The sequence below is a fragment of the Pleurodeles waltl genome, chromosome 8 (genome assembly GCF_031143425.1).
Source record: "Pleurodeles waltl isolate 20211129_DDA chromosome 8, aPleWal1.hap1.20221129, whole genome shotgun sequence".
In the NCBI taxonomy this organism is placed as follows: domain Eukaryota; kingdom Metazoa; phylum Chordata; class Amphibia; order Caudata; family Salamandridae; genus Pleurodeles; species Pleurodeles waltl.
Window position 1 is genome coordinate 1,385,677,434 of NC_090447.1, and position 25,199 is coordinate 1,385,702,632.

Here is a 25,199-nt window from a genome sequence, read left to right on the forward strand (position 1 = left end):
CACCTCATAATTCACCTCACCTCCTGTCCAGCAGCAGTCAAAGCGGGAAACCGTAATCTATGCCCACCCGTGGTCACATGAGAGACCCCAGCTCCTACAGACTAATTGTGTCATTTGTTCCTTAGAGTGCTGGACAGCCCACAATGTTTATAAATCGCTGTCTGCCCAGAAGGAAACTTCGTGCCTTCAGAAGAGACACTGTCAAGGCTTGTTCCAGTGCCCAAGCCCTATACTGGACCCTAGTAACCTCCTTGCTTCAAGTTATAGGAACATAGCGGGGGCGAATATCGCCATCCAGCCGCTGCTGCTCAGATACAGGATTAATACTGTAGGGGCACCACCTGGAAGAAATGACAGAGTGAAGGGAAAATAAGGGGAAAAAACAGGGTTAACCTTACCTGTTAAGTCAATCAAAAAATGGAACCCTAAACATTGAAATAGCATTAACTAAAAAGTGCAGCTAATCCACTTGAAGGGAAAAGCATACATTAGGGAACCACTCCTTCCAAAATGTACAGTGAGGTTCTGCTGAGTGATATTTACTGTACATGTAAACCAAGAAAACATGGGTGCATCAGTGGCTAGTGTGTAGAGTTTCAACATGCATCCCGATTTTCATCATTGCTGTTTTCTTCTGGGCTACCCTAGTGACTCCAAGAGCTAGTTAGCTGACCTCCTGTGTGAGATACAGGGACATAACAAGCTTCTGAGGCTTTTTAACCTGCTTCCGGCCTCTGCTTGAGCCAGTCTTAACCCTCCAAGTGGTGTCAAGGTCCTGGACTCTTGGAAGTGGTGTTCGTGGTACTGCTCCTGAAATAAAAAAGAAAGGTATGTCACTATTTCTTTATCCAGGCAAGCAAATCGCTCACCTGGACCAAGAAGCGAAAGTGGGATTGTCCTCTTATTATTCAAAATAAGGGGAAAAACTCATGTTATTTTTGTGGAATATCAACCACAATGACGCATGCTTCATCATCGAGTCTTCACCTGGTACAGATACCTAATACCGGGTGGGCTCGACTCCACTTCTTTTAAAGGGTGGGGGGACTTGATAGAATAGTCTGCAGGTTGTTTCAAACAGGGGAACTTAAAGATAAAAAAAGAGGATTAAAAATGTCCACGGTTGCTAAATTGACTATTTAATAGTAGTAGGCAGCCCTGACATGGTTAAAATCATAAGGTAAGGGGTCTAGGTGGGATCAATGAGCTCCCAGCCCGAAGGTCAACATGTTTCAGGTGGTAATACCCACAGGTCTTCCACCTTTCTTCAGAAGCAACCAAGCCCCACAATAATTATAAGAACTATGGGCCAGATGAAGAAAGATTCCAAATTGCGATTTGCAATTTGCGAGTCCCTGCGACTCGCAAATTGCAAGTCGCAATTTGGAATGCAGAAAGGTGTCTCAGACACCTTCTGCAACTCGCTATGGGGTCGCAAAGACCCACCTCATAAATATTTATGAGGTGGGTCGCAGTTTGCGACCCCATAGCGAGTCTAGGCACTCACGGGGATGGTGGCCTGCTGGAGACAGCAGACCTCCATGTCCGTGACTGCTTTTAAATAAAGCAGTTTTTTTTTTCTCTTTGCAGCCCGTTTTCCTTAAAGGAAAACGAGCTGCAAATAGAAAAAAATACCGAAACCTTTTGTTTCGTTTTTTTTTCAGAGTAGGCAGTGGTCCATAGGACCACTGCCTGCTCTGAAAAAATAATTTTGTGAGCCTTCACAAAGGGGAAGGGGTCCCGTGGGGACCCCTTCCCCTTTGCGAATGAGTTACCATCCACTTCAAGTGGATGGTAACTGCGAGTTGATTTGCGACCGCTTTCGCGGTCACAAATCAACTTAAATCGCGGTGCGAGTCGCAAATAGGAAGGGAACACCCCTTCCTATTTGCGAGTCGGAAACACATTTTGCGAGTCGGTTCCGACTCGCAAAATGTGTTTCTGCATCGCTTGAGGGCTTTTGCACCTCGCAAACGGCATTTTTCGCCGTTTGCGAGGTGCAAAAGCCTACCTACATCTGGCCCTATGTTATTTCAGGCTCTAGGTTATAGGTGAATGCGGGACAGTATCAAACACTTAACCCATGCAACCAAAACAAGTATCTCCTACTACCATCTTGTACCATCAGCTTACTTAGGGTTTTCGCCTAGTATCTGAAAAAGCAGGAGTACATGAAGACATATTTATGCCTTTCAATCGATTCCTTAATGCCTCTAACTCATATTGGAAGGCATGCACTCACTCATCTGTTAAAATAAAACATTTTGTTTCAGTGTAATCAGAAGTACAAGACCAGTTGTGACATTTTAAATACACATCCCAATATCATGCATCTTCACTATACATAACAGCACTTCAATGTTTTGAAAAAATGTCACAGTTGTGCCCCAATTGTGCCTGTTGAAAAGAGAGTGGCGAGGCTGTGGCAAGTCCAGCGTGGACTTCTTGTGCTTCCCTTAAGAGCTGGACTTACCTGAAGACCTAGACCATGACAGAGCCCTGTTGTGGGATCAATACTGAGAGAGGAAAAGCATCCGAGTCCTTGACTTTGAGTGGGAGTAGGCCTCATATACCTTCCTGTGGTGTTTGGTGAAATGCAGCTTGGCTTCACATCCCTGAGTCGCTGTAGGGTGCTTTAGGGCACACTCCTCATACAACTTGGAGTTGTGCCATAAACCCAAACACCAGAGAGACATCTTGTTGGACTCTGTCACAGACATCCGTTTGCAAATGATCATAGGTGGTTTAACCATTGTAGTTTTGGGAGCGGATATGTTGCCTTGCAAGCTGGAAAAAGAAATTTGAAAAAAAAAAACTCAATAGATGAGAAAAGGGTAGGAGCTAGCGCCAGATCTAAGTACGATGGCACAGAAAGAAAGGAACTTATGTCACAGAGCTTGGGTAGCACCTATATGATGTTCCAGCCATCGCTTCTGGGGAGGAGAAGAGTTGATGCGGAGCCGCACAATGCCACGTACTGGCAAGCAGGGGCTGTGCTGAAAAACCTCTGGATACAGCCTGGAGGTATTCTAAAGGTGAGGAATCTGCGGTTAGAAGATTCCACCAAAAAGAGAGCTGTTGAAAGATTCCTACAAATGAATTATGCAAACCAGAGGATGGGTAACCAGTGCTAGGGATGGCTTTTCTTCAAGATACTTTTGCTACAAAAATCTGTGGAAGAGCTCTGGGCTTTTTGGGAAACCTTTACAGAAGGACTGGGAAAACATGCATGCCCTCCCTGAAAACACCCAGGTATGTTCAAGTTAACTGTCTTTCTGAGACTGAGGTATTTGGCAGGAAGGAACCATTACTAATTATCATACGTCTGGCTAGAGGCCTGGCTTACCAGTTATGACTCGGAAAGTGCAGACAAAGAATACTCCAAACCTACTCTCGGTAAGTCCATTGCAAGGAAGTAAAGGCTGGTTGTCCTTGCACAGTGTCACAGTGGAGAGAGGACCTCTCTCCTAGTCCGTGTACATTGTCTTAAGAGAGACTTTGCATGCACAGGGTACACACTACGTGGGTGCGCTTTAATGACAAACTTCATTTCCCAGCAGGCTATGAATCTCTCTGTAGCTTGGAGACACAGCAGACTTCTTGGTTTTCCAGGTATAACTTTCACCGCGGCCCATGGTGAATTTGCAAGGAATAGCAATTCTATATTGCTAAAGTCAGGGCTTTGCTACACTGCTTTAGGATTAATTTGCAAGAACCATGGTTTAATTTTGGAGTTGTTTTGAAGGACACCGGGAGTACAGAGAATTATTTTAAAAGTGGAGTCATGTTATGAATACAAATGAACTATTTTGAATGTTGAACCTGAAGTTTGCTGGAAGTCTGTAGGGTTAGTTACATGTAAAGCTATCCTGTGAAGAAAAGGAAGGATTCCTCAGTCAAAAGTATGTTTGATGCATGTTAATTAAGTTGCCGTAGCACAAGGGTACAATAGAAACTGTAACTCAAATTCCACAGTGTGTGTGTAGCAAGGAAACTTTAGGTAGTTATCCTATGCACCGACAGAATGGTTCATGAATATATATTTTAAGAAAGTTGTATCTTGTATGTTTAGATTCAGAAATAGAAAATTCTACATCAGTGTTGGTTAAACAGAGATATCACTGAGGGATATCGATTCACTTTTGCAGTTAAATGCAGGACTGTTATACCCAGTTACTAGAGATATCACTTGTTGACTTTAGACAACCCTCTAGGCTCTGCAGACCTCAGAGCCCAGCAGAGGTGAAGCTCAGAGTGGTGAAGTCCAGTATATCTGCTTCCTCTTAGACCAGTGGTTCCCAACCTTTTGACTTCTGTGGACCCCCACTTTATCATTAGTGGAATCTGGGGACCCCCCCACTGAGTCATTACTGAAAGCTGGGGACCTGAAATGTTAATATTATTTAATTTCCTAAGCAGTCGCGGACCCCCTGAGTAGGCTTTGCGGACCCTCAGGGGTCCCCGGACCACAGGTTGGGAACGACTGTCTTATACCATTCCCCTTCCACGTGTTTACCACTGGCCCTCATATTCTTGTGCATATGGTCATTGGTGGAGGAGGCGGAAGAAGGAAGAGTGCTTTGCTCCTGCTGGATCTTAAGTACCAGGTTTGTGCTTTATGACACTAATACGGAGAAAATCGACCTCTGGGCCAGCGCCCTTCAGCAATTAGCTTGTTTGGGAGTACCCCTTTGGCACTATGGGTCTCCCACCACAGCCTATTGCATTTTATGGTTATTTACATTTCTGTGCTTTATTGTTTCCATTCTGCAGACACAAAGTAACGCTGTTGCCTGCCAATCCCTCCCCTCCCTATCAGGCGCTTATGCCTGTTTATTGCATCTACAGCCACATTTCTTACTGACTAGCCAGTCACTTCAGCCTGTCAAAAGAATAAAAAAAACAAAGCAAGCAGATCCCATGGCTCTTCTGCTGCTGGGCTGCCGCTCATACACTGAGCGCACCCAGCAGATCCTCTTCCGTTACAAGGCCGCTCCTCACACGCTCCTCTCACGCTGCCGACAGCCTGCTGCCACAAGGCTGCTAGTCAGTGACTGTGCTCGGCAGCTCTGCTAACAGGGGCTGTTCACACACTCAGTAGATAGGAAACATTTCAGACCTTTTTCTGCTTGGGATCACCATGGGATTATATTGCCCTCCCAGACAGGTGGAAATGGCGTCAGAGGATTGGGCCGCCTTCAGATGTGAATTTCACTGCTGTCGGGTCTAGTACAAGGGGATTGGAAGAGTGGGCAGTGTTTCTACCACAAGCAAGTCCACTTTTCCCAATATATGAGGCTGGGAAAGCAATAGGATACATGACAGGACAATCTATTTATTCTGGTACATATTTTGTTACCGCCCCTCCCCCAAATAGGGCTTTTAGTCTAATAAAATATTAAAGAGACAGTTTGACGATACTTATAAACTTCGCCCCACACATGATCCTTCCCACCCACTGTTACACAGCACACATTTCAGAGGATCCAATAAAGGATGAAACTGATGAAAGGACTGCTATATACTGACATTCAAGTGCTAAAAAGATTCAAACAACAAAGGTATGCATCATGTGTGGTAGATGAATGATCTGGCCAGAAAGCCCGAGCCTGTTAAAAAAGTGAACTTTCACTCAACTCAAACTTCCAAACGGAAAAACTGAAAAGTCGCTGTACACCTAAAATACGAGACAAAGCACTGTGGGGGAAGGGAAGTGCCCACCGTGTTTGCATGGAACTAGCTGGGCCAATGATCAAAACTCTGAACTGGGTAGATGGGGAACAGTTAAACAACAACATTTTTTAACTGGACAAAGCATTAACGGGTGTGCTCTGCAAATGTTTCTGATTCTAATGAAGTAAGTTATTTCCAGTTCTGAGGAGCCCTTCCTCTCTATTGCAGGAATGAATTAATTCAAGGACCAGCTCCTTAATTGCTATTTTAAGGCAGCGTGGTTGCAAGTACAGGCGAATACTGTCTTCAGTAGAATCATTTCTGCTGCTGCCCCACCTGTGGATAGAAGAGCCAGCAATATATCCACACAAAAGAACAGGCAGTGCAGCAAATGCATAATACATGCACAATACACACAAACTCTTCAACAAGTGTGGATCTATCTACTAAATGCACTGAGCAGAAGTGGATAGCACAGGGTATCCAAGAAGCTTGGAAATAGTTCATAATTCATACACTCTCTTTTGTCCTAAATGTACAAGAATTGGCTCCGTATCAATGTTTTAAGCACAAAAGTCTTGATGTTGGCAGCTGAAGAATCTAAGTCAGTATCATTTTCTTTTAATTGGACTTTCTTCTCGGCCTTCTGCCAACACACCCTCAAAGTACACCACCCGGAAATTACTCTTAATTCCATCTCACCTCTGACACCTCACGCCAACTGGATCTCAAAAATGTTGTTTACTACCTGCACATCCTCTGCAGGATCTGGCCTCGGCTACTCCTGACAGAAGTTGTAAGTTATCCATACTATCATTTCCCATCATCCTAACAAGCATAAACCATGCACTGCATTACATACAGAGCCTGGAACACGACTAGAACTCACCTGCACCGATTTTACTTCAAAGCGTTGCAATCAAAGTAAGAGGCAGTACACAAGGCCCTGCACGGTTGAAGCCTGTCTACTTCACTAACAGTGGTTATTTTGTCTTCCAGATCCGAAACCTGGTTATCCAAACTAGATCCACAATTCAACTTGTGAGGCACAAACATATTGGGTATAGGAAGTTACAGGCACCATGCTTCCATTACCTTTTTGCCTTAAAGTACAGCGCTAAATACCAGAGAGCTCTGAAAGTGATTGCCAATCTGGCATCCACACAAATCTCTGCCTCTTTAGTATGGCACTTAATTTGTGGATGATCATCTTTCTCATGTTTTGCAGCCCCGATCTGTCACCATACTTTTATTTCTTCCCAAGCGCTATGAAGCAGCCATTATGCAAAGGGTTTGCTACACAAAAACAATTGAAAACTCCTTAAAATTATGTATGTGAATCTTTTAGACAAGCAGATAAAAGCAAACCAGGGACGGAGTACCGACTCCTGTCTACTCACATTTTTGGGTACTCAATGTTAAATCCCATCCCAGATCCAGCTCTTTTCAAGCAGTTCAGAAACTTCTCAGCTATATCTCCATTTCTGTTTCCGAACACCATCAACCACCTCTCCAAGGGCTGCACACCAATAACCCTTGAGCCACGTGTTTCTTTGGACCAATCTGCCGCTGACATAGGCTGGCACTAAAATGGGAGGCAACAATGACAGAGTAAAGAAAGCTTCTGCAAAAAAAACTTAATAGATTTAAATCTTTGTCGATATATGGAAATATGAGTCAGCATGTACAAAGAGAAAGAGAGGGATACAGAGGTTAAAAGTAATGTTCAGGCATCGCAACCTCAAAAGTTTTGAAGCGGTCAAACCCTCAAATCCCGCAACTAGAGGACAAAAACAAGACGTGTTTTTGACATCTCAAGTAATTCAGCTTATTTGTAGTGAAATCACTCTAAGATAACGTGGCATGCTAACCACAGTGTTATCTTAGAGTGAATCATTTTCGCACATTGTTTCGTGGATTCTCTTCTAAATTTTCTCCTGCAAGAACTTATGTTAATTTATTAAATATTTCATCAAGATTGTGTTTTTGTGAAAAATATCTAAAATTAGCTTTGTGTTTTACGTTTTCACTACAATTAAGATTTCATGATTAATTCCTGGTCCTGATGAAGTGACGTTTGTCGTGAAACATGTGTTGGCCTGAAACTTCAAAGATTGCTTCAGAGACAAATAATTTAATAAACAGAATTTTCATTATACCTAGTTTTTGTGGATATTAATTGAATTAGTTAAGACCTCATAAACACATATGTGTGAGTCAGCATGTATAACGAACAGGGGCTCAGCATTTGTGTATCACTTTAAGGGCTTTTAAAGTGCCACCAGTTAGCAGTAGCTTCAAAGCCTGCAATCGTATGATTTGTCGCCAAGTTGAGGAAAAAGGCAATGTTAACTTGGACAACTTTATTTTCAGGCAGGCCCTCGATAAAACAAATGATATGTCCCTTTGAAAAATGTTAACCGTGGGAACAAGTTTAGGTCATTGCCTATCTTTGATAATGATCAGATTTATCGGGCTTGGGATAGTAAGTTCAGCACTGCCATGTTTCCCAGGTCCATTTATGATGTGCTGCCCCAGCATAAGCCTTTTTCTCTGGATTCTGGGAATTGTAATCTTCTTTATTTCATTATGAGGTAGGCCTACAGGTCCTAGAATGCAAAAAAAAAAAATGGACTGTTGAACTGCATTACACATGAACCTGTGAAACTTGGCACCTATGGATGTGTGCTCTCTGCCCTGGTAGTTCAACTGACTGGCAATCAGTCCTTCTGACCAGAAATGGCTACAAATCCAGTAAACAGCCCCAAATGTTAAGTCACCCAAGACCCACCACTCAGCACCTAGATTGGCTGGGGTCTCTGTTTCATACATGCCAAACATTTAACACAAGAAAGTGGGAGACTTTTGAAAACTAAGTCGAGAGAATACATTATTCCCCACTCATTTAAATTGTTACAGAGGTGATTTTAGGTGGGAGACAGTTAAGATAAAGCCATTTTTGACTTCTAAAATTGTGAGCTTTCTGCCTGAATCTGGTCTGTTGGCATTTATGCTGTCTGTCCCTGGCACATCTCCCCATGTCCACATGCCAGCGGCCCTGGTTTCAGAAGAAGCCTCCCTGTTGGACAGCTTGAACTGCTGAATAACATCTACAGTGTTGGTCAACAACTTAGCAAAGTGATAAGTGCTCTGGATGGCATTCTATCTGCCCTACAGATAGGATTGTGACATCAGTGCTTCTCCCACACCTCCACCCATCCCTGCTTCTACCCTTCTTTCCTTCCTTGCCCATTCCTATTCCTTCCTCTAACTAAAGTCCTGACCCTACTATTCCCAACACACAAGGCACATTAACAAAGTACAACACACACACACACTCTTATCTCTCTCTCAACACTCAAAACACTCACATGCCCGCACACAAATGCAAGAAACAGACTTACACAAATCCACCCTAACAGAAAACATAACATCAATTGAACCTAACGCAGATGTCCCCAAACCTTCTCCATCACCAAACCACCCAGACCCAGCTCTTTCTATACAGCTAAACCACCCGTTTCTAAAACTACCAGTCCTACTTCCTCCAGTACTCCTAAACCCTCCCATGAACCTACCTCTTCTCATACCGCAGAAAAACATTAAGATAGTTGTGGCCTAAATTGATCGCACATTTCCAATACATTAAATTGACTTGGGGTAGTACTAAGTTGTAATGATAGTTTTTTAATGGCTGTGTAGTGTGGATTCCTCTGACAGTGTCCTACACACCACTACTTATAGGGTGTCACACGTGTTGTGACCCCACAAAGGGTTATAATCAAATTGAATCAATATAGGAACACTGAGCACTGGAAAAAAGGCCTTATGTCTTTATGTTAAACAAGTAGTTCAAATGTAGGGAGTCTTCATTCTAGCTTACTATCCAACTTTTCCATAAATGATGCTAATATATTATCTATGTTCTATGGCCTCATTTTATAAGTACCTTTATCACATTGTGAACCAAAAGGATTTTCAGTTGCACTGACCGCCACTGAGGTACCTATTTAATATGTATCAATTTTCTTGTCTGGTCATTAGACGGATGTCATTGATTAATTTAGTTTGAAATGTGGGCATCGTGTCTTTGTTTTGGATGTGACGGGTACTGTCCCTTTCACTAAACACAGACCGGCTGTATCAGCTCAGCTTTGCAGCTTTTGGTTCCCTCCATGCTCACACTGATATCTTCTAGACTGCAGCACTATTTTTTCATGTCTCCCTTTTCGCTTCTTTCTTTCTTTTCTGCTTTGTTTCTTATTTTGTGGCTGGGTATTATTGTCACTTAGGGGGTCATTACGACCCTGGCGGCAGGCGGTAACACCGCCAACAGGCTGGCTGTGTTCTGCCACTGTATTATGACCGTGGCACATTAGCCACGGTCTTAACGTTGGCCCCTCCACTTGATCGCCAGGGCAGTTCCACCATATGGACTGGGAGTGACAGAGAATAACACACATACACTGGGTGTTCCTGAAGAAAGGAGTATCCTACATAATCACAATTCAGGGAACATGGCAATAAGAAGACTTCCTTCAGTCCAAATGTAAACACAGACCAGACAACAAAGTCAGTTGGGATTTTCCCCCAATGTGAGGTTTCCTCTGTGATCACCACCACTTTGCGTATCAAGAACAAACACTATTCCAAAAGATGACTGTAGAACTGCTAGGACAGGAATACATTTAAACCTGCCAAATTCTGCAATGTCCATTGTAAATACACCAGACTATGCAAATCCGAGTACTTCCTGCAAAGAGATAGTATTAAATACCCCAGCATAACAACCAGGGGTTTCACTCCCCTTTATAGATTATTTGAGGTAGATGTCCTTAGATTGCAGCCATGTATAGGAGAGAAGACCAAAAGCTTTTCTCTGAGCACCAAATATTATTCCTGATTTTCTGTATTGTGGTTACTGAATTCCTCATTTCCCTCAAGTTAATACACCTAAATGTCTTCAGGAGGTTTGGTTACCCTATAGTTATTGTGTATCTTTAAAGTATGTTTTTGAGATTTGTCTACATTAACCTGAGTCTTAATTTGTAATAAAACCTTTTAACTTTATTTCCGATTTGATTCTTAATTGTGAGGCCGAATTGGCTACACTGTAAATTAATGATGACTGATTGTTACCTAATTTCCTAGTTAATCCCTTCGAAAGAACCAAAAGGACCATTGCCTCAAGAATAGAGCTTACAAATGGTCCAAAATGGGCATACAAGCAAGGCAAACTTTCCACCACATCCCCTTGACACATGGATTGAGAGTCCCTGATCAAACCAGACTTCATCCTGTCCCTCAACCATCAAATCTTAAAACCCCAATAAAATGAAAAGGGTACACTGGACTACACACCACCCTCCTATACAATTATGCCTCTAATGCTTTTGTTTTCCCGTCTCAAGAGGGATGCAGGGAAGGAGAGGGAAGAAGCAGGATGGATTGTGCATTGTACATCACCATGCCATATTCCACAACCTCTTTACTACACATTTAGAAATTGTACCCACCCTGCCTCAAATTGGGAGTGTGTCTTTAATTTTATTTATCAGCTTTTCATATGGTGCATTTCAAACCTATCTTCTAGTCATTTTCTGTGTGTCTGTATTGTGGTTATTTTCTAGTATCTTAATATACATACACTGAAACCAAGGCTGTTAATATCCATCTTTTCAGATGGGACTGGAGTGATGGGAACTCCTAAGTATCATGTAAAACTTCTGTCCTGGCCGTAAAATCAAGTGATTAGCCGAGTTCCTCATTCAATATGTCCTAGATCTGTATCCAGCATCCATGCACCCCCCTACCCCCACAACTAGTCTAGTCACTTAACTTAACAAGTATATAGCTTCCCCCTTCATCCACCCATGTGTGGTGTTGTTTATATGGCAATTTTTTTATGAAGCAATATTGAAACTTCTTTTTTCTGATGGTTAGAGGCAGCGGTTGGGTGCAATGGGACCTGAGTAGAAAACCCTGCCCACCCAGTCTCACCATAACTTTTCACATTCTGACTCTGTGAGATGTGTTTCTTGCAACAGCGCTGTGTCTGGTCTCTTGTTGCCAAGGAAAAAAAGCATTTTCTTCAGTTTTGTGCAATGAGTTAGGCCATTAATGTTTATGAGACTACTGCTAACTACCGTTGCATCACCATATAAATGTCTGCAGGTAGCTGTTGTCAGAGAAGTCCTCTATAACCGATAGGCTCCATTTAAGTAGCATATGTATTTGTGCGCCGTTCCTGTATTAATCACACTCATGGCAATGTCAGAATCATTTTGGCTGATGTTGGACAGTTGTTTTGTGTGCAAGTGAGTGGTATATGTCATAGCAACACCCTCCTGTTATGCACAGTAGCGCCACTTGATTCAGACTTGTAGAGGAGTTGTGTTGGAGGACAGTCCTGTATGTGAGAAAATTTTAATTTATCCCAATAACCTTGCTCCTTTATCCCTTGTATGGCAATTGGTCTGTAATAAGAGAGATGAGGATACTGAAATCTAACAACCTCCCCTAACTACTACTGTGATTAAGTAAAGCAAATATTGGCCCCAAAACAAGCTATCCGTGAGGGGCTATTGGTGCTGACAAAACCATCAATGCCCAAGAGCCAGTGCCACAAATGTAACATTATAATCAGAAGCAACAATGTCCTTAGAACAACACACAAAAGTGAAATAAGCAAGGCAATGTATTGGGGCAGTTGGGCTTTGCAAAGGGTCCCATGTGGCCTAATCGGACCTGTTACACCATAGTCCTCCTCAACTCCCCTGTAGCACAGATTTACACTGGAACAACTGGTGTTCAGTATAGCTCAACAGGGGGCCATATTCACTGTGAGTAAGCATGATTTGGGTGTTTCACAGTGCACAGACAGGGTAGTCAAAATTTCACCTCTCCAAGCCTTACCGATCATGTCTTTGTCCAATGCAGGCATAGATACACATGTCAGAGTAAGTGTCTCACCAGAGACATGTTGTCCCCAGCTCTTCTTGAGACCACTCAAGTTCTTTGCCATGTCTTCTGCCTACTACAGGCTCCTTGTCTCAGAGACACAAGTGATTGGAGGGGGATTCCTTTCTTACTCCCATCCTTCACATCTACATTGTATCTCCAGGTTAAATGGGTGATTGTAATTTGTCCCACGCAGAAGTTCAATTGTCTATTTGCTGCCATGTATACCTCAGTGTGACTGTCTCAAGGGGTCGCCTTTCCTCTTATTCTCCATGTTCAAACTTTCTCTTCCTGGTACTATCCAGCAGCAGCGATTTCCTCCTGGAATTTCTCTAGGTCGCCAGGTTTATCATATTTCTCTGTATGGCCAATGATTATGACTATCATGGTCTTGACTGCAGCAGACCGTGCTTGGTATGTTTCTTCCCACATCTAGGCTCGAGTTCCAGAAATCCTTTCCCCTTGGAGATGTTTTCATAGGAAAAGTCCGCCATGAAGTAGGTCTGGTTGTTCTCATGCGTATAATGGTCCATTTTATTTAGACGCAGAGCATTTTAATGTTAGAGGAACCATGCCAGGATTTGCCTCGGGTGGTTCTTGCAGGCTTCAAATGTGTTGATCAAAGGTATTGTTTATTAAGGACAGTATGAGAGTGCTTAGGAATGCAATTGTAAATAGGAAAGCATTGGGATAAAGATGACTGGTTTGGCACCACTTGTGCCACATTTTGCTCAGCTCAGACTATTTACATACAGGCAGCGTAGAGGATTGTTCCATTTATAAGAATCAATGTAAATACTGGTGAGTCAAGTTGATCTTACCAATAGAAAGGATGGCTATTTATTCGTCTGCAACTCAACAGAAACGCAGTTTTTGGAGGGTGGCACAATTGACATGGTTTGATGTAAATGTAGCTTGGCTCAGGCTAAAACGTGTGTACAAAAAACAACACAAATATTTATGAGCCAATATGATATCCTATAGGATTAATATAATTACTAATTCGGCTCGAACAATTAACTTACAGGTAGTGTAGCGGGATGCTCCATTTAGGATCCATCTGAATATTGAGTATGGCACTGCTGGCTTATGTTTGTTTGAAATTTTGCTTAGTTCTAGCTAAATCTTACAGTGGTATGGCTCGAGTCTTTTTTTTATATTCATGGTACGACAATGCAAAACCTAATTAAGTGGAGTTGCTTGAAATATTTCCGTTTCAGTAAATGGAATATGTTTTATTTAAAATGCCACTGGTGGATATGATGCAGCCTGAGTAAGAAGCTAACATGAGCCTCCGCATAAACAAAAAACTAACTTCAGCATTATAGAGCCTCAGAATGACTGACATCGGACACCCTGTGCTGGATGGGCTCCATCAAAGAGCAGGCAAACTGTGTTTGAACGGCTGCCATAATTAGGGCATGTATCTCAACGTTGCTTTCTATTTGCCACCACCATGCAAAGCAGGGTGGTCAATTACAGAAAAAATACAAAATGTGTTCCAGGCATGGAGTGAAAATTGAGGGACATTTATTTTTTGTTTTACCTCCGGTGGTAGCCGTTGTATTTTTACCAAAAATTCTGATGGGGCAGCACTTTAAAATTCCCTGCCACAGTGGTGATAATCTTGCAATTGAGCAGGCCTCTATGGGGCTGATGGAGAAAGGGTCAGTCGCCCAAGTACCCTGCCCTTGAAGGCCTAAATTACCTACTCAAGTCCTTAGACAGGGGCACAGTTATAATAAACCTACATGCCTATGAGATGGGAGCTCTATTTGCAAGGTTTAGCTTTTAATAGCTCTTTCTATATCCTTAAAAGAACCAAAGAACTAGCCTACACTATGTCAGCCAATTCTGTTAAATTAGAACTAAAAACAGAGATATTTTCATGGACTAATACTGTTACTCTACAACACTTCAAACAAAAATATATATGTATGAGCATCACACATGTAATTTGGTGTTCTGCAAAGAGAAACATCAGTTAGTTTCACACTGTTTTTAATAAACTCCGGGAAGCAACCAAGAAATATAACTTTTGTCAACTTCAAAAAATGCATGCATGGGAAGCCCCTACCATTTAACATTCTTTAAAGGGGAGACTTTTTCTGTAAGGGGGCTACCTTTTCAACTTTGTTCAAGTAAGTGCCAGTGCAAACGCCTACTAATCACGAAATTCTTGAATATTTACAATATATGTGTTTTTCCTTTAGTACCCTGCAACATTTCCTTGAATACGCAAAGTATACGTACAATGAAACAAGTTTTGCCCTTACTATATGGTCTTGCAACATGATTTTCTCTGGTGGTACAACACGGCCTGTCAGATTGAGCTGTGGTTGAAGGCGCATTCCCCAATTCTCTAACTCCAAGCGTGCTTCTCTGTTTCTGCAATACAGATTGGCATTTTAAGTGAAACATATAAAAGGAAAGCATGTTCTAATGAAAGGGCATAATATTAAATGCACCACAGTATAGTATGACCAGGGTGATACGAAATTATTGCATAATTCTTAAACAAAGCTATTACATAAAATGGGCACAGACAAAAAAGAGCAAATGTTAATATACTACAATAGAACCAGAAGAATTCACAAATGTGTGTTAGCATACTTCGCAGACTTCACAGGCACAGTAGGATACAGTCTTTTTCTATCCTGGCAGTTGTTCGTCAGAATGTGAGATGTTTTGGCGGGCACAGGTCAACAAATTTTAGAGGGCCCTTCATAGGATGAGAAAGAGTAAACGGGGCAGATCCATCATCTGGTTCATCTAGTGTTGCTAGCCATGTTACCTGCCAAACCATTAGTGAACAGGGCAGCTTTGTTTTAAAATCTCATAATGCAAGTGGCGCTTAAAACGCACAGGAACTGGGGAATAATTACCCCACTGTTCCTTCTGATGGGCCTATTTAGACAACGTAAAGTCAAGATCCCTATTCTGTCTACATTGGACCAAGATGTGTCCAATAAGAGGAGCAGGCTGAGATGCAGACAATAGGTTAGACTGCTAGGGTAGGGTGAAAAGAACTACTGCAATGGCAGGATCACTTGACAACCTGAAACAGTGAATCAAATGGAGTTGGTGGGGTTGGAGGGCATGCGTGCTCCCCAGACCAAAGGCACCATTTCTCTTGCACACCCTACACCCACATGTCCCAGCATATCCTGCTACTATAGTGGCAACACCAAGACATAAAACGTGGCAAGTGAGGCAGCATCGACCTAAGAATCTTATGATCAAAATATCCACATCTTGAGCTTGCAGGGGGAAGTTTGGATGCAGTTAGGAGGCCGGGGAACCAAGAACATGCAGGATGTGAAATGAGAGAAATAGGAAGGGACTGTGCTGTGGATGTCTTTTAACACTAGGGCAAACAGATTGAAATGCACCCTGTATTTAGTTAACAGCTAACCTATTCCATGCCAGTGAGATGAGACAGGTGAAGTCTGTGGAATTTGTAAAATTGTGTTTAGCAAAACTGATGATCATGTCAAGGACATATTGTTCATATTGGAAAGGTCCACCAGTAAGGTATTACCATAGTCCAGCTATCTTATTACAGTGCCCTGATAGTGAAATGACTGCATGAAGATGTATGATCTGGAAGAAGTAGATGGTGTTGTGCAGTTGGACTATGATCAACAGGGCAGTGAAGGCAATGAATGATACTGGTTCTGTGCTAGAATTAAACTGCACTGATAGGTTCCTGTAAAACAGGGAGAATGAAAAGGTCTGCGGAGGTGTAAGGGCATTATCTTTGGAAGGGGGAGCACCAAGTCCACCTCCTGGTCACTGCTCCTGTTTGGCCTTTTCTCAGCACTGGCCATATCTCGGGTCGTTCTGATGGAGCATGAAGTCACACAAACACACGTCATTCATGGTGGGTGGTCTTGCTATGCAAAGTCTCTCAGGCCTCGTGCTAAACTTCGATTAGGCACAGATGGCTGAGGCAGCCAAAGGCTGCCAAGTGCCCACTTCTCCAACCCCTAGAAAAACCTCAGTCTTGACCCGACATCAGGCCAAGCCAGGAGCCCAGCAACATCACTCGGGCTGATCCAAGCAAAGGCCCACAGCACATTGAGGGTCCACTCAGTCTTGCTAATACCTCCAGAGGGCCACAATATGGCTCCAGGGCATGCTAGAGGGGCATTAGGGAACACTTTTGTGTGTTCTGTCGCAAGGGAAGGCCAGGACATGCCATGCATCAGGGTGCCCAGGCAGATCTAATTTAATTCATACAAATGTATATACTGAATGAGTGAATAGAGGAATTGGTGGATCTTAAGCAGATGGATTGGGGCAACCTAGACCACGACCAAACCACTGAGTAATTTGAATTCTCGCCCCTTGCCAACGAGTAATTTTCTTCTCCTCCCCACAGGCCCCACAAGCCAGGGAGTTTGGGTGTAATGTCCAGTTTAGTGGAGCCTCCCTGGCATTGGCCACGCTGGAGACAACCGGCGATCTGGTCGCTCCACTGAGTCACTGGGGTGCAAGCAGCCCACTAGTGTACACTTCTGGGTGGGCTATTTTGTTTATAAGGACTATTCTGAACAAAGGGAAGGCCTCAAATAGGCCCTGTCCTGTCACTAGGCCCTGTTATTAGCAAGGTAAGTGCAAAATCTCTACGCCCACATTTGTCCCCAGAGACAGATTGTGTAGGTGACATCATTGGGATAATCCACAGACAGGCAGAGTGGAAAAAGCCAAGAGGTCTGCTGTGGTACATGATGATGCAGGGTAGACAGTAGTGTAGGTGGACCAGAATAAGATTTATTCACAAGACAGGAGTCTCAGGTTATCGGTAGAAGATGGTATAAAGGTAGCAGAAAGGCCCCACTGGGAGCAGCATCCTTGCTGCTCAGCCCACGCATTCCAACTGACACTCACTCAAACCATGCACACAGCAGCATTCTATCACCTCACAGTCACACTGGCTGAGCAGCAGGTCATATAACTAGGGAGAAAATGCATGGCATAGAAATGAGGATATACCACATCTCCCTTTTTTAAATGAAAGTGCTCCTTACTTGACTGTCAATTTTCCATGCAAGTCACTTATACTATATAGGGTAGAAAGCAAATTTTTTTACGAGGCTGCCTGCTTTGGCCCAGTACTCTTTAATCTATTTCCATCGGGACCAGTTCACTGAAACATATAAAATTGCTATGACTGAATAGTTTATATAGATTTAATTGCAGCTTACGTCAGGGGAATTTATGATCTGCATATACACTGCCTCGACGCCATCAGCTAAGGTAGTCAGATTTTAAGACGATCCCTGAATTTAAGTTCAAAATTGGTAGGAGGTCACCTTGAACACTACTTCATTTAAGGGCTGACTGAACTCTGAAAAAATCTAAAGTCCCATTTCACATAGTGGTCTTTGAGATAAACAACAGTATGTGGGGTTTCACTTTCTAAAATCCTGGTAAAATGCAGCCTAGCGTGGTGGTGGTGGATGAGAACACCAAAGCTCATTGATCAAGCAAATGAGATGGCAGTGTCCCCACTGGTGCCTATTGTTTGCTTTGCTGCATCATGTCCATCATTGAGTAAATGGAAAAAAAGGACTCTGCCTACGCAACAGTAGGCTACTTGTCACTCGTTTTGTCATATCCTACAGAGCAAGACAGTAGGGCTCCCAAAGGAATGTTGCATTAGAAATTCGGATGAATATACTCAATGAAGAAAAGACTATTTATCCATTCTGTTGATTCTCTTGGGCACCCAGTTAGAAGGGGTGGAGTGGAAAGCAATGGGAAGTGGAAATTTGTGCCGCTCAGTGCGGAGCTATGGCACTGGGTGACTAGGCAACTTACAGGTGGGCCTGAAAAGGGCTTGTAGCAGACCATGCGCACAAAAGGGCGTCGCTGTAGTGTCGGTAGTAGAGAATGCTCACCGTTCTCGATTGCCTCGCGCTGGGAATTCTGCACGTGCATTGAGGCATTCGAGAACGGTGTGTGAAGAGACGGTTATTGGAGAGGATTGAGCGGCATCCCTTCTGCGATGTATCTCAAAACTAATAAAGTAATTATTTAAGACACTCGCTATCGGCAGTTCTTACAATTGGTGACGAGTGGAAAAATAACTCTACCGGGATTTTTCATGACGAGTGTGCCGCATTGTGAACAACCGCTTCTCCGGTGAGTCAAGCGCTGGGCAGCACTCACGCTGCAGCCGAAAATCGCCTGATTCATCAATCCAGTGCTGGGCAGCATTCACGTTGCAGCTGAAGATCGTCTTCACTGGGTGGGTGTGTACCGTTACTGGTACTGCCTTAACTAATACGTCATACTGTTTAAGCAGCCAATTTGGATTGGTCACACGTCATTTTAAAAGCGGCAGCCATTTTAAGTTGGGACAGTTCGGCTGACAGAGGGGCAGCCATTTTAAGTCAGATGTCAACTATGCGGCAGACATCTTAATTTCGGACAGTTCGTGCCAACTTAAAAAGGCAGTTTTTTATTGATTAGTATATGCTAGCTGTCATTTGGACTTTTTACAAAGATGATAATTCTAGAAATAATTTGAATTTGGAAATTGGTTTATTAGTAGTTTTAACACTTTATTTAAACCATTTATAACCTACTATTAGCAATTATAGTAATCTTTAGAAGGGAGACAGTGCAAATATATGGTGGCTAACAATCCTTGGAACTTATCACCTCCACAATCATTTATTCCTGTTGCTGGTTCACCAATAATAAAATGGGAAGAATGGAACGAATTTTTTAGGAATTATATCTCCGCCATTGAGGAGGAAGAAGAACTTTCTGCTGAGAAAAAATATAGGATCCTTTTGCATTGTTTAGGACCAGGTGGTCTGAAAATCTTTAAAAACATTAATAAGAAACCTAGGCAAGTGGGTGATGGCGACCTGTATAAGAATGCGCTTGAAGACTTAGATAACTATTACAGACCTAGAGTGTGCATTGCTGTGGATCGTTATAAGTTTTTTCATCGGAAACAAGGGAAGGAGGAACCAGTAGAGGATTACGTATCTGCCTTAAAGAATTTAGCAATTAATTGCAGATTTGGTGATTTACATGATGAGCTTATTCGTGACCAGATTGTTATGCAATCGTCAAACTCGAATATTCAAGACAATCTGTGGGCCAAAGGAGAAAGCTCTTTGCAGGAAGTCATTGATATTGTAAAAAGGGCAGAATTGACGGGAAGGTGTGCGAAAGAAGTTTTAAGTGAAAATAAAGGCGAGGAGACCATAATTGCAAGAGTGAAAGAAAAAAAACACAGTAAAGATTCTAAAAAGAGAAGCACAAGGAGAATAGGAATAGAATCTAAGAATTATAATTCGACTGATAAAAAGAAGTGTTATAGATGTGGCAGTTATGACCACTTGGCGAATGATAAATTGTGTCCGGCAAAGAAACAGAAATGTTTAAAATGTGGAATTGTAGGTCATTTCCAAAAAGTGTGTCAGAGGAAGAGTGGAGGTAGCAAAATCCTGGATCTTGAAGACACAAACTCTTCAGAAGATGACGATTTGAACATGTGTATTTTGTGTGTAAATTCTTCTGATGAAGATACTATTCTTTGCACGAAACAAGAAGAGAAAAATAGAATGAAAAAAACAAGCTGTGAGATTATGCTGGGAGGTGTGACTATGCGCATTGTAGTTGATTCAGGGTCTCCATATACTATTATTAATCAATATGTGTGGGAAGAGAGTCTCAAGCATATTGTGGGTGAAGAGTTATGCTCACCGGACATAACAATCAAGACATTTACTGGTGAAATTATCGAATTGTTAGGCTACAAGGAATTGGAATTCCAGTATAAGGACAGACAAATGACCGGAAAATTGTATATTGCAGTCACTGGTCCTTCCGTTTTGGGATGGATTGATCAGAGGAAATTGGGCATAATATTGGATCCAAATAATCCTGAACCTGTATTGTCCATAGAAAAAGGGTCAGGAATTGGTCAACTGGTTCTGCAGAGATTCTCTAAAGTATTTACGGGGAAGATTGGAAAAATGAAAGGCTTTATGCACCTTATCCATTTAAAAAAGGATGCTGTCTCACAAGTGCATAAAGTAAGAAACATTCCAATTCCCCTAAAGGAAGATGTTAAGTTGCAATTGGATAAACTACAAGAAGAGAAAATTATAGAACCCATTGAATCTTCTGAGTGGGTGGCCCCGTTAGTCGTGGTGAAGAAAGCCAATGGGGGTTTACGATTATGCATCGACTTAAGAGATCTTAATATGAATATACTAGTTGATCAATTCCCCTTACCGCATATTAGTGAAATGTTATCACGCACTAGAGGAATGAAATGGTTTTCTACTATTGATTTAAAAGCGGCCTATCATCAGGTACGGTTACATCCCAGTAGTAGGGACTTGACCGCTTTCATTACACCCTTTGGTTGTTACAGGTTTCGGCGAGTACCATTTGGCTTGGCGTCAGCAGCAGCCATGTTCCAAAGGTTAATGTACTCAATCCTTGCAGGAATAGATAATACGATGGTCTTCCAAGACGATATCCTGGTGATGGGTAGGTCAAGAGATGATCATGACCAAACTTTATTAAAAGTATTGAATACGTTGGATGAACGGCAGAATTTAGTAAATGCAAATTTGCTTGTGACCATGTCAATTACTTAGGTCATGTTGTATCTGCTCAGGGAATTAAACCAAAGGAAGAGTTATTGTCTGCAATAAGAGAGGCACCTAATCCTCACAATAAGGATGAGGTCCGTGCTTTTCTGGGTTTAGTGGAATTCTATTCCAAATTTGTTAATAACTTTTCTACGAAAATGTATGATTTAAGGCAATTGCTTAAAGCAAAGAACAAGTTTTTGTGGACAGATGCGTGTCAAAATGCTTTTGACATGTTGAAAAATTATATCTGCAATGCTCCACCATTGCAAGGCTTTGATTCAAGTCTTAGAAGTGTTATTACAACTGATGCTAGTTGCAAGGGAATAGGAGCAGTTCTCACCCAAATTAATAAGGAGGGGTATGAAGATACTATTGCTTTTGCCTCACGTTCATCAACTACATCTGAGGAGAAGTATTCAGTTATTGAGCGTGAGGCACTTGCATGTGTATGGGCAATGGAACATTTTAGACAGTATGTGTGGGGTACTACAGTCATATTAAGATGTGACCACAAACCTTTGGTGAAAGTTTTAACCACGAAGGGGTTGTATAAAGCTTCTCCTAGGCTTGCCAGAATGTCTGTGCGTTTGTTTGATTACAACTATGTGGTACAATACTTACCTGGAGTGAAGAATACGGTTGCAGCCTTCTTAAGCCGCATGCCCTTGCCATCCAACGAGATTGAAGAGTTTCAGAACACTGATGAAGATGGGAAAGAAGACATGTGGGTGGCTATTGTGGAGGAAGGTATATGCAAAGGTATCACGGGAGATGAATGGAATACAGAGCAGAATTTGGATGAGGTAATGAAAGAATTGAGTGTCATGATTACTAAGGGGTGGCCGTTAAAGAAAATGATTAATAATGAAAATGTCACTTACCCAGTGTACATCTGTTCGTGGCATTAGTCGCTGCAGATTCACATGTTTGGCACAGTCCGCTGCCTGGTGTTGGGCTCGGAGTATTACAAGTTGTTTTTCTTCGAAGAAGTCTTTTTGGTCACGGGACCGAAGGACTCCTCCCTCCTCGGCTCCATTGCGCATGGGCGTCGACTCCATCTTAGATTGTTTTCCCCGCAGAGGGTGAGGATGGAGTTGTTTGGTATAAATAGTGCCCATGCAATGGAGTGAATATGTATGTACGTTAAGAGTTTCTAATAATTATTTACAAATGTTCAGATGTTTAAGATTTATGATCTACTTCTAAACGGCTACAGGCTTCCCGGGGAGGTGGGAGGGTACATGTGAATCTGCAGCGACTAATGCCACGAACAGATGTACACTGGGTAAGTGACATTTTCAGTTCGATGGCATATGTTGCTGCAGATACACATGTTTGGCATAGACTATAAAGCAGTTACCTCCCCTAAAAGCAGTGGTTTAGCCTGTAGGAGTTGAAGTAGTTTGGAATAATGTTCTTAGTACAGCTTGGCCCACTGTAGCTTGTTGTGCATTTAGTACGTCTACACAGTAGTGTTTAGTAAACGTATGAGGCGTAGACCAGGTTGCAGCCTTACATATTTCGCTCATAGGAATGTTTCCTAGAAAGGCCATTGTAGCACCTTTCTTTCTGGTTGAGTGTGCCTTTGGTGTAATAGGCAATTCTCTTTTGGCTTTAAGATAGCATGTTTGAATGCATCTGACTATCCATCTAGCAATGCCTTGTTTAGAGATTGGATTTCCTATGTGTGGTTTTTGAAAAGCTATGAACAGTTGTTTTGTTTTCCTGATTAGCTTTGTTCTGTCAATGTAATACATTAGTGCTCTTTTGATGTCTAATGTATGTAGTGCCCTTTCAGCCACAGAATTTGTTTGTGGGAAGAACACTGGCAATTCTACTGTTTGATTTAAATGGAATGGTGAGATTACTTTTGGCAGAAATTTTGGATTTGTTCTTAGAACTATTTTATTGTTGTGTATTTGAATAAATGGTTCTTGTATGGTAAATGCCTGTATTTCACTTACTCTTCTGAGGGATGTGATTGCAATGAGAAATGCGACCTTCCAGGTTAGATATTGCATTTCACAGGAATGCATGGGTTCGAAAGGTGGACCCATGAGTCTTGTTAAGACGATGTTAAGATTCCATGAAGGAACTGGTGGTGTTCTTGGTGGTATAATTCTTTTTAGCCCTTCCATGAATGCTTTAATAACTGGTATTCTAAATAGAGACGATGAATGAGTAGTTTGTAGGTAAGCAGATATTGCTGCGAGGTGTATTTTTATAGATGAAAAAGCGAGATTTGCTTTTTGCAAATGTAGTAAGTATCCTACTATGGCCCTCATTCTGACCTTGGCGGGCGGCGGAGGCCGCCCGCCAAAGTCCCGCCGTCAGGTTACCGTTCCGCGGTCGAAAGACCGCGGCGGTAATTCTGACTTTCCCGCTGGGCTGGCGGGCGGTCGCCTTCAGACCGCCAGCCAGCCCAGCGGGAAAGAGGCTTCCACGATGAAGCCGGCTCGGAATCGAGCCGGCGGAGTGGAAGCTGTGCGACGGGTGCAGTTGCACCCGTCGCGTATTTCACTGTCTGCGCAGCAGACAGTGAAATACATGTAGGGGCCCTCTTACGGGGGCCCCTGCAATGCCCATGCCAGTGGCATGGGCACTGCAGGGGCCCCCAGGGGCCCCGCGACCCCCCCTACCGCCATCCGGATCTCGCCGGGATCTGGATGGCGGTAGGGGGGGTCGGAATCCCCGCGGCGGTGCAGCAAGCTGCGCCGCCGTGGAGGATTCAATGGGGCGGCGGTACACTGGCGGGAGCCCGCCAGTGGTGCCGGTCCGACCGCGGCTTTACCGCCGCGGTCGGAATCCCCATTGGAGCACCGCCGGCCTGTCGGCGGTGCTCCCGCGGTCCTCCGCCCTGGCGGTCTTTGACCGCCAGGGTCAGAATGAGGGCCTATGTCTTTAGTAGAGGCATGTAATGGTTGTATTTGATTGGCATGGCAGTAGTAAACAAATCTTTTCCACTTAGATGCATAGCAGTGTCTAGTGGAAGGTTTTCTAGCTTGTTTTATGACCTCCATGCATTCTTGTGTGAGGTCTAAGTGTCCGAATTCTAGGATTTCAGGAGCCAAATTGCCAGATTCAATGATGCTGGGTTTGGATGCCTGATCTGTTGTTTGTGTTGTGTTAACAGATCTGGCCTGTTGGGTAGTTTGACATGCGGTACTAGTGAAAGGTCTAGTAGAGTTGTATACCAAGGTTGTCTTGCCCATGTGGGTGCTATCAGTATGAGTTTGAGTTGGTTTTGACTCAACTTGTTTACTAGATATGGAAGGAGAGGGAGAGGGGGAAAAGCGTACGCAAATATCCCTGACCAACTCATCCATAGAGCATTGCCTTGTGATTCGCGGTGTGGGTACCTGGATGCGAAGTTTTGGCATTTTGAGTTTTCTTTTGTTGCAAACAAATCTATCTGGGGTGTTCCCCAAATTTGAAAGTACTTGTTCAGAACTTGGGGGTGAATTTCCCATTCGTGGACTTGTTGGTGGTCTCGCGAAAGATTGTCTGCTAGTTGGTTTTGTATTCCTGGAATAAATTGTGCTATTAGGCGAATGTTGTTGTGAATCGCCCACTGCCAAATTTTTTGTGTTAGGAGGCACAATTGTGTTGAGTGTGTTCCTCCTTGTTTGTTTAAATAATACATTGTTGTCATGTTGTCTGTTTTGACAAGAATGTATTTGTGTGTTATTATGGGTTGGAAGGCTTTTAACGCTAGAAATACTGCTAACAGTTCTAGGTAATTGATATGAAATTTTGTTTCGTGTATATCCCATTGTCCTTGAATGCTGTGGTGATTGAGGTGTGCTTCCCACCCTGTCATGGAAGCATCTGTTGTTATAACGTATTGAGGCACTGGGTCCTGAAATGTCCGCCCTTTGTTTACATTTTTGCTGTTCCACCATAGAAGCGAGAGGTATGTTTGGCGGTCTACCA

The 25,199-nt window shown here is 42.9% G+C and overlaps 1 protein-coding gene across 1 annotated transcript in view; it reads right to left on the bottom strand.

The window, feature by feature from the left end:
- The window catches only part of PIWIL4 (piwi like RNA-mediated gene silencing 4), a 424,835-nt gene that overhangs the window by 147,998 nt on the left and 251,638 nt on the right, over positions 1-25,199 (bottom strand). Inside the window, exons 11-12 of the mRNA XM_069202421.1 lie at positions 14,910-15,021; positions 7,074-7,258 (exon numbers count right to left, since the gene is read on the bottom strand). Coding sequence (XP_069058522.1) covers positions 7,074-7,258; positions 14,910-15,021 — 297 coding nt within the window. The remainder of the gene's footprint in view (positions 1-7,073; positions 7,259-14,909; positions 15,022-25,199) is intronic.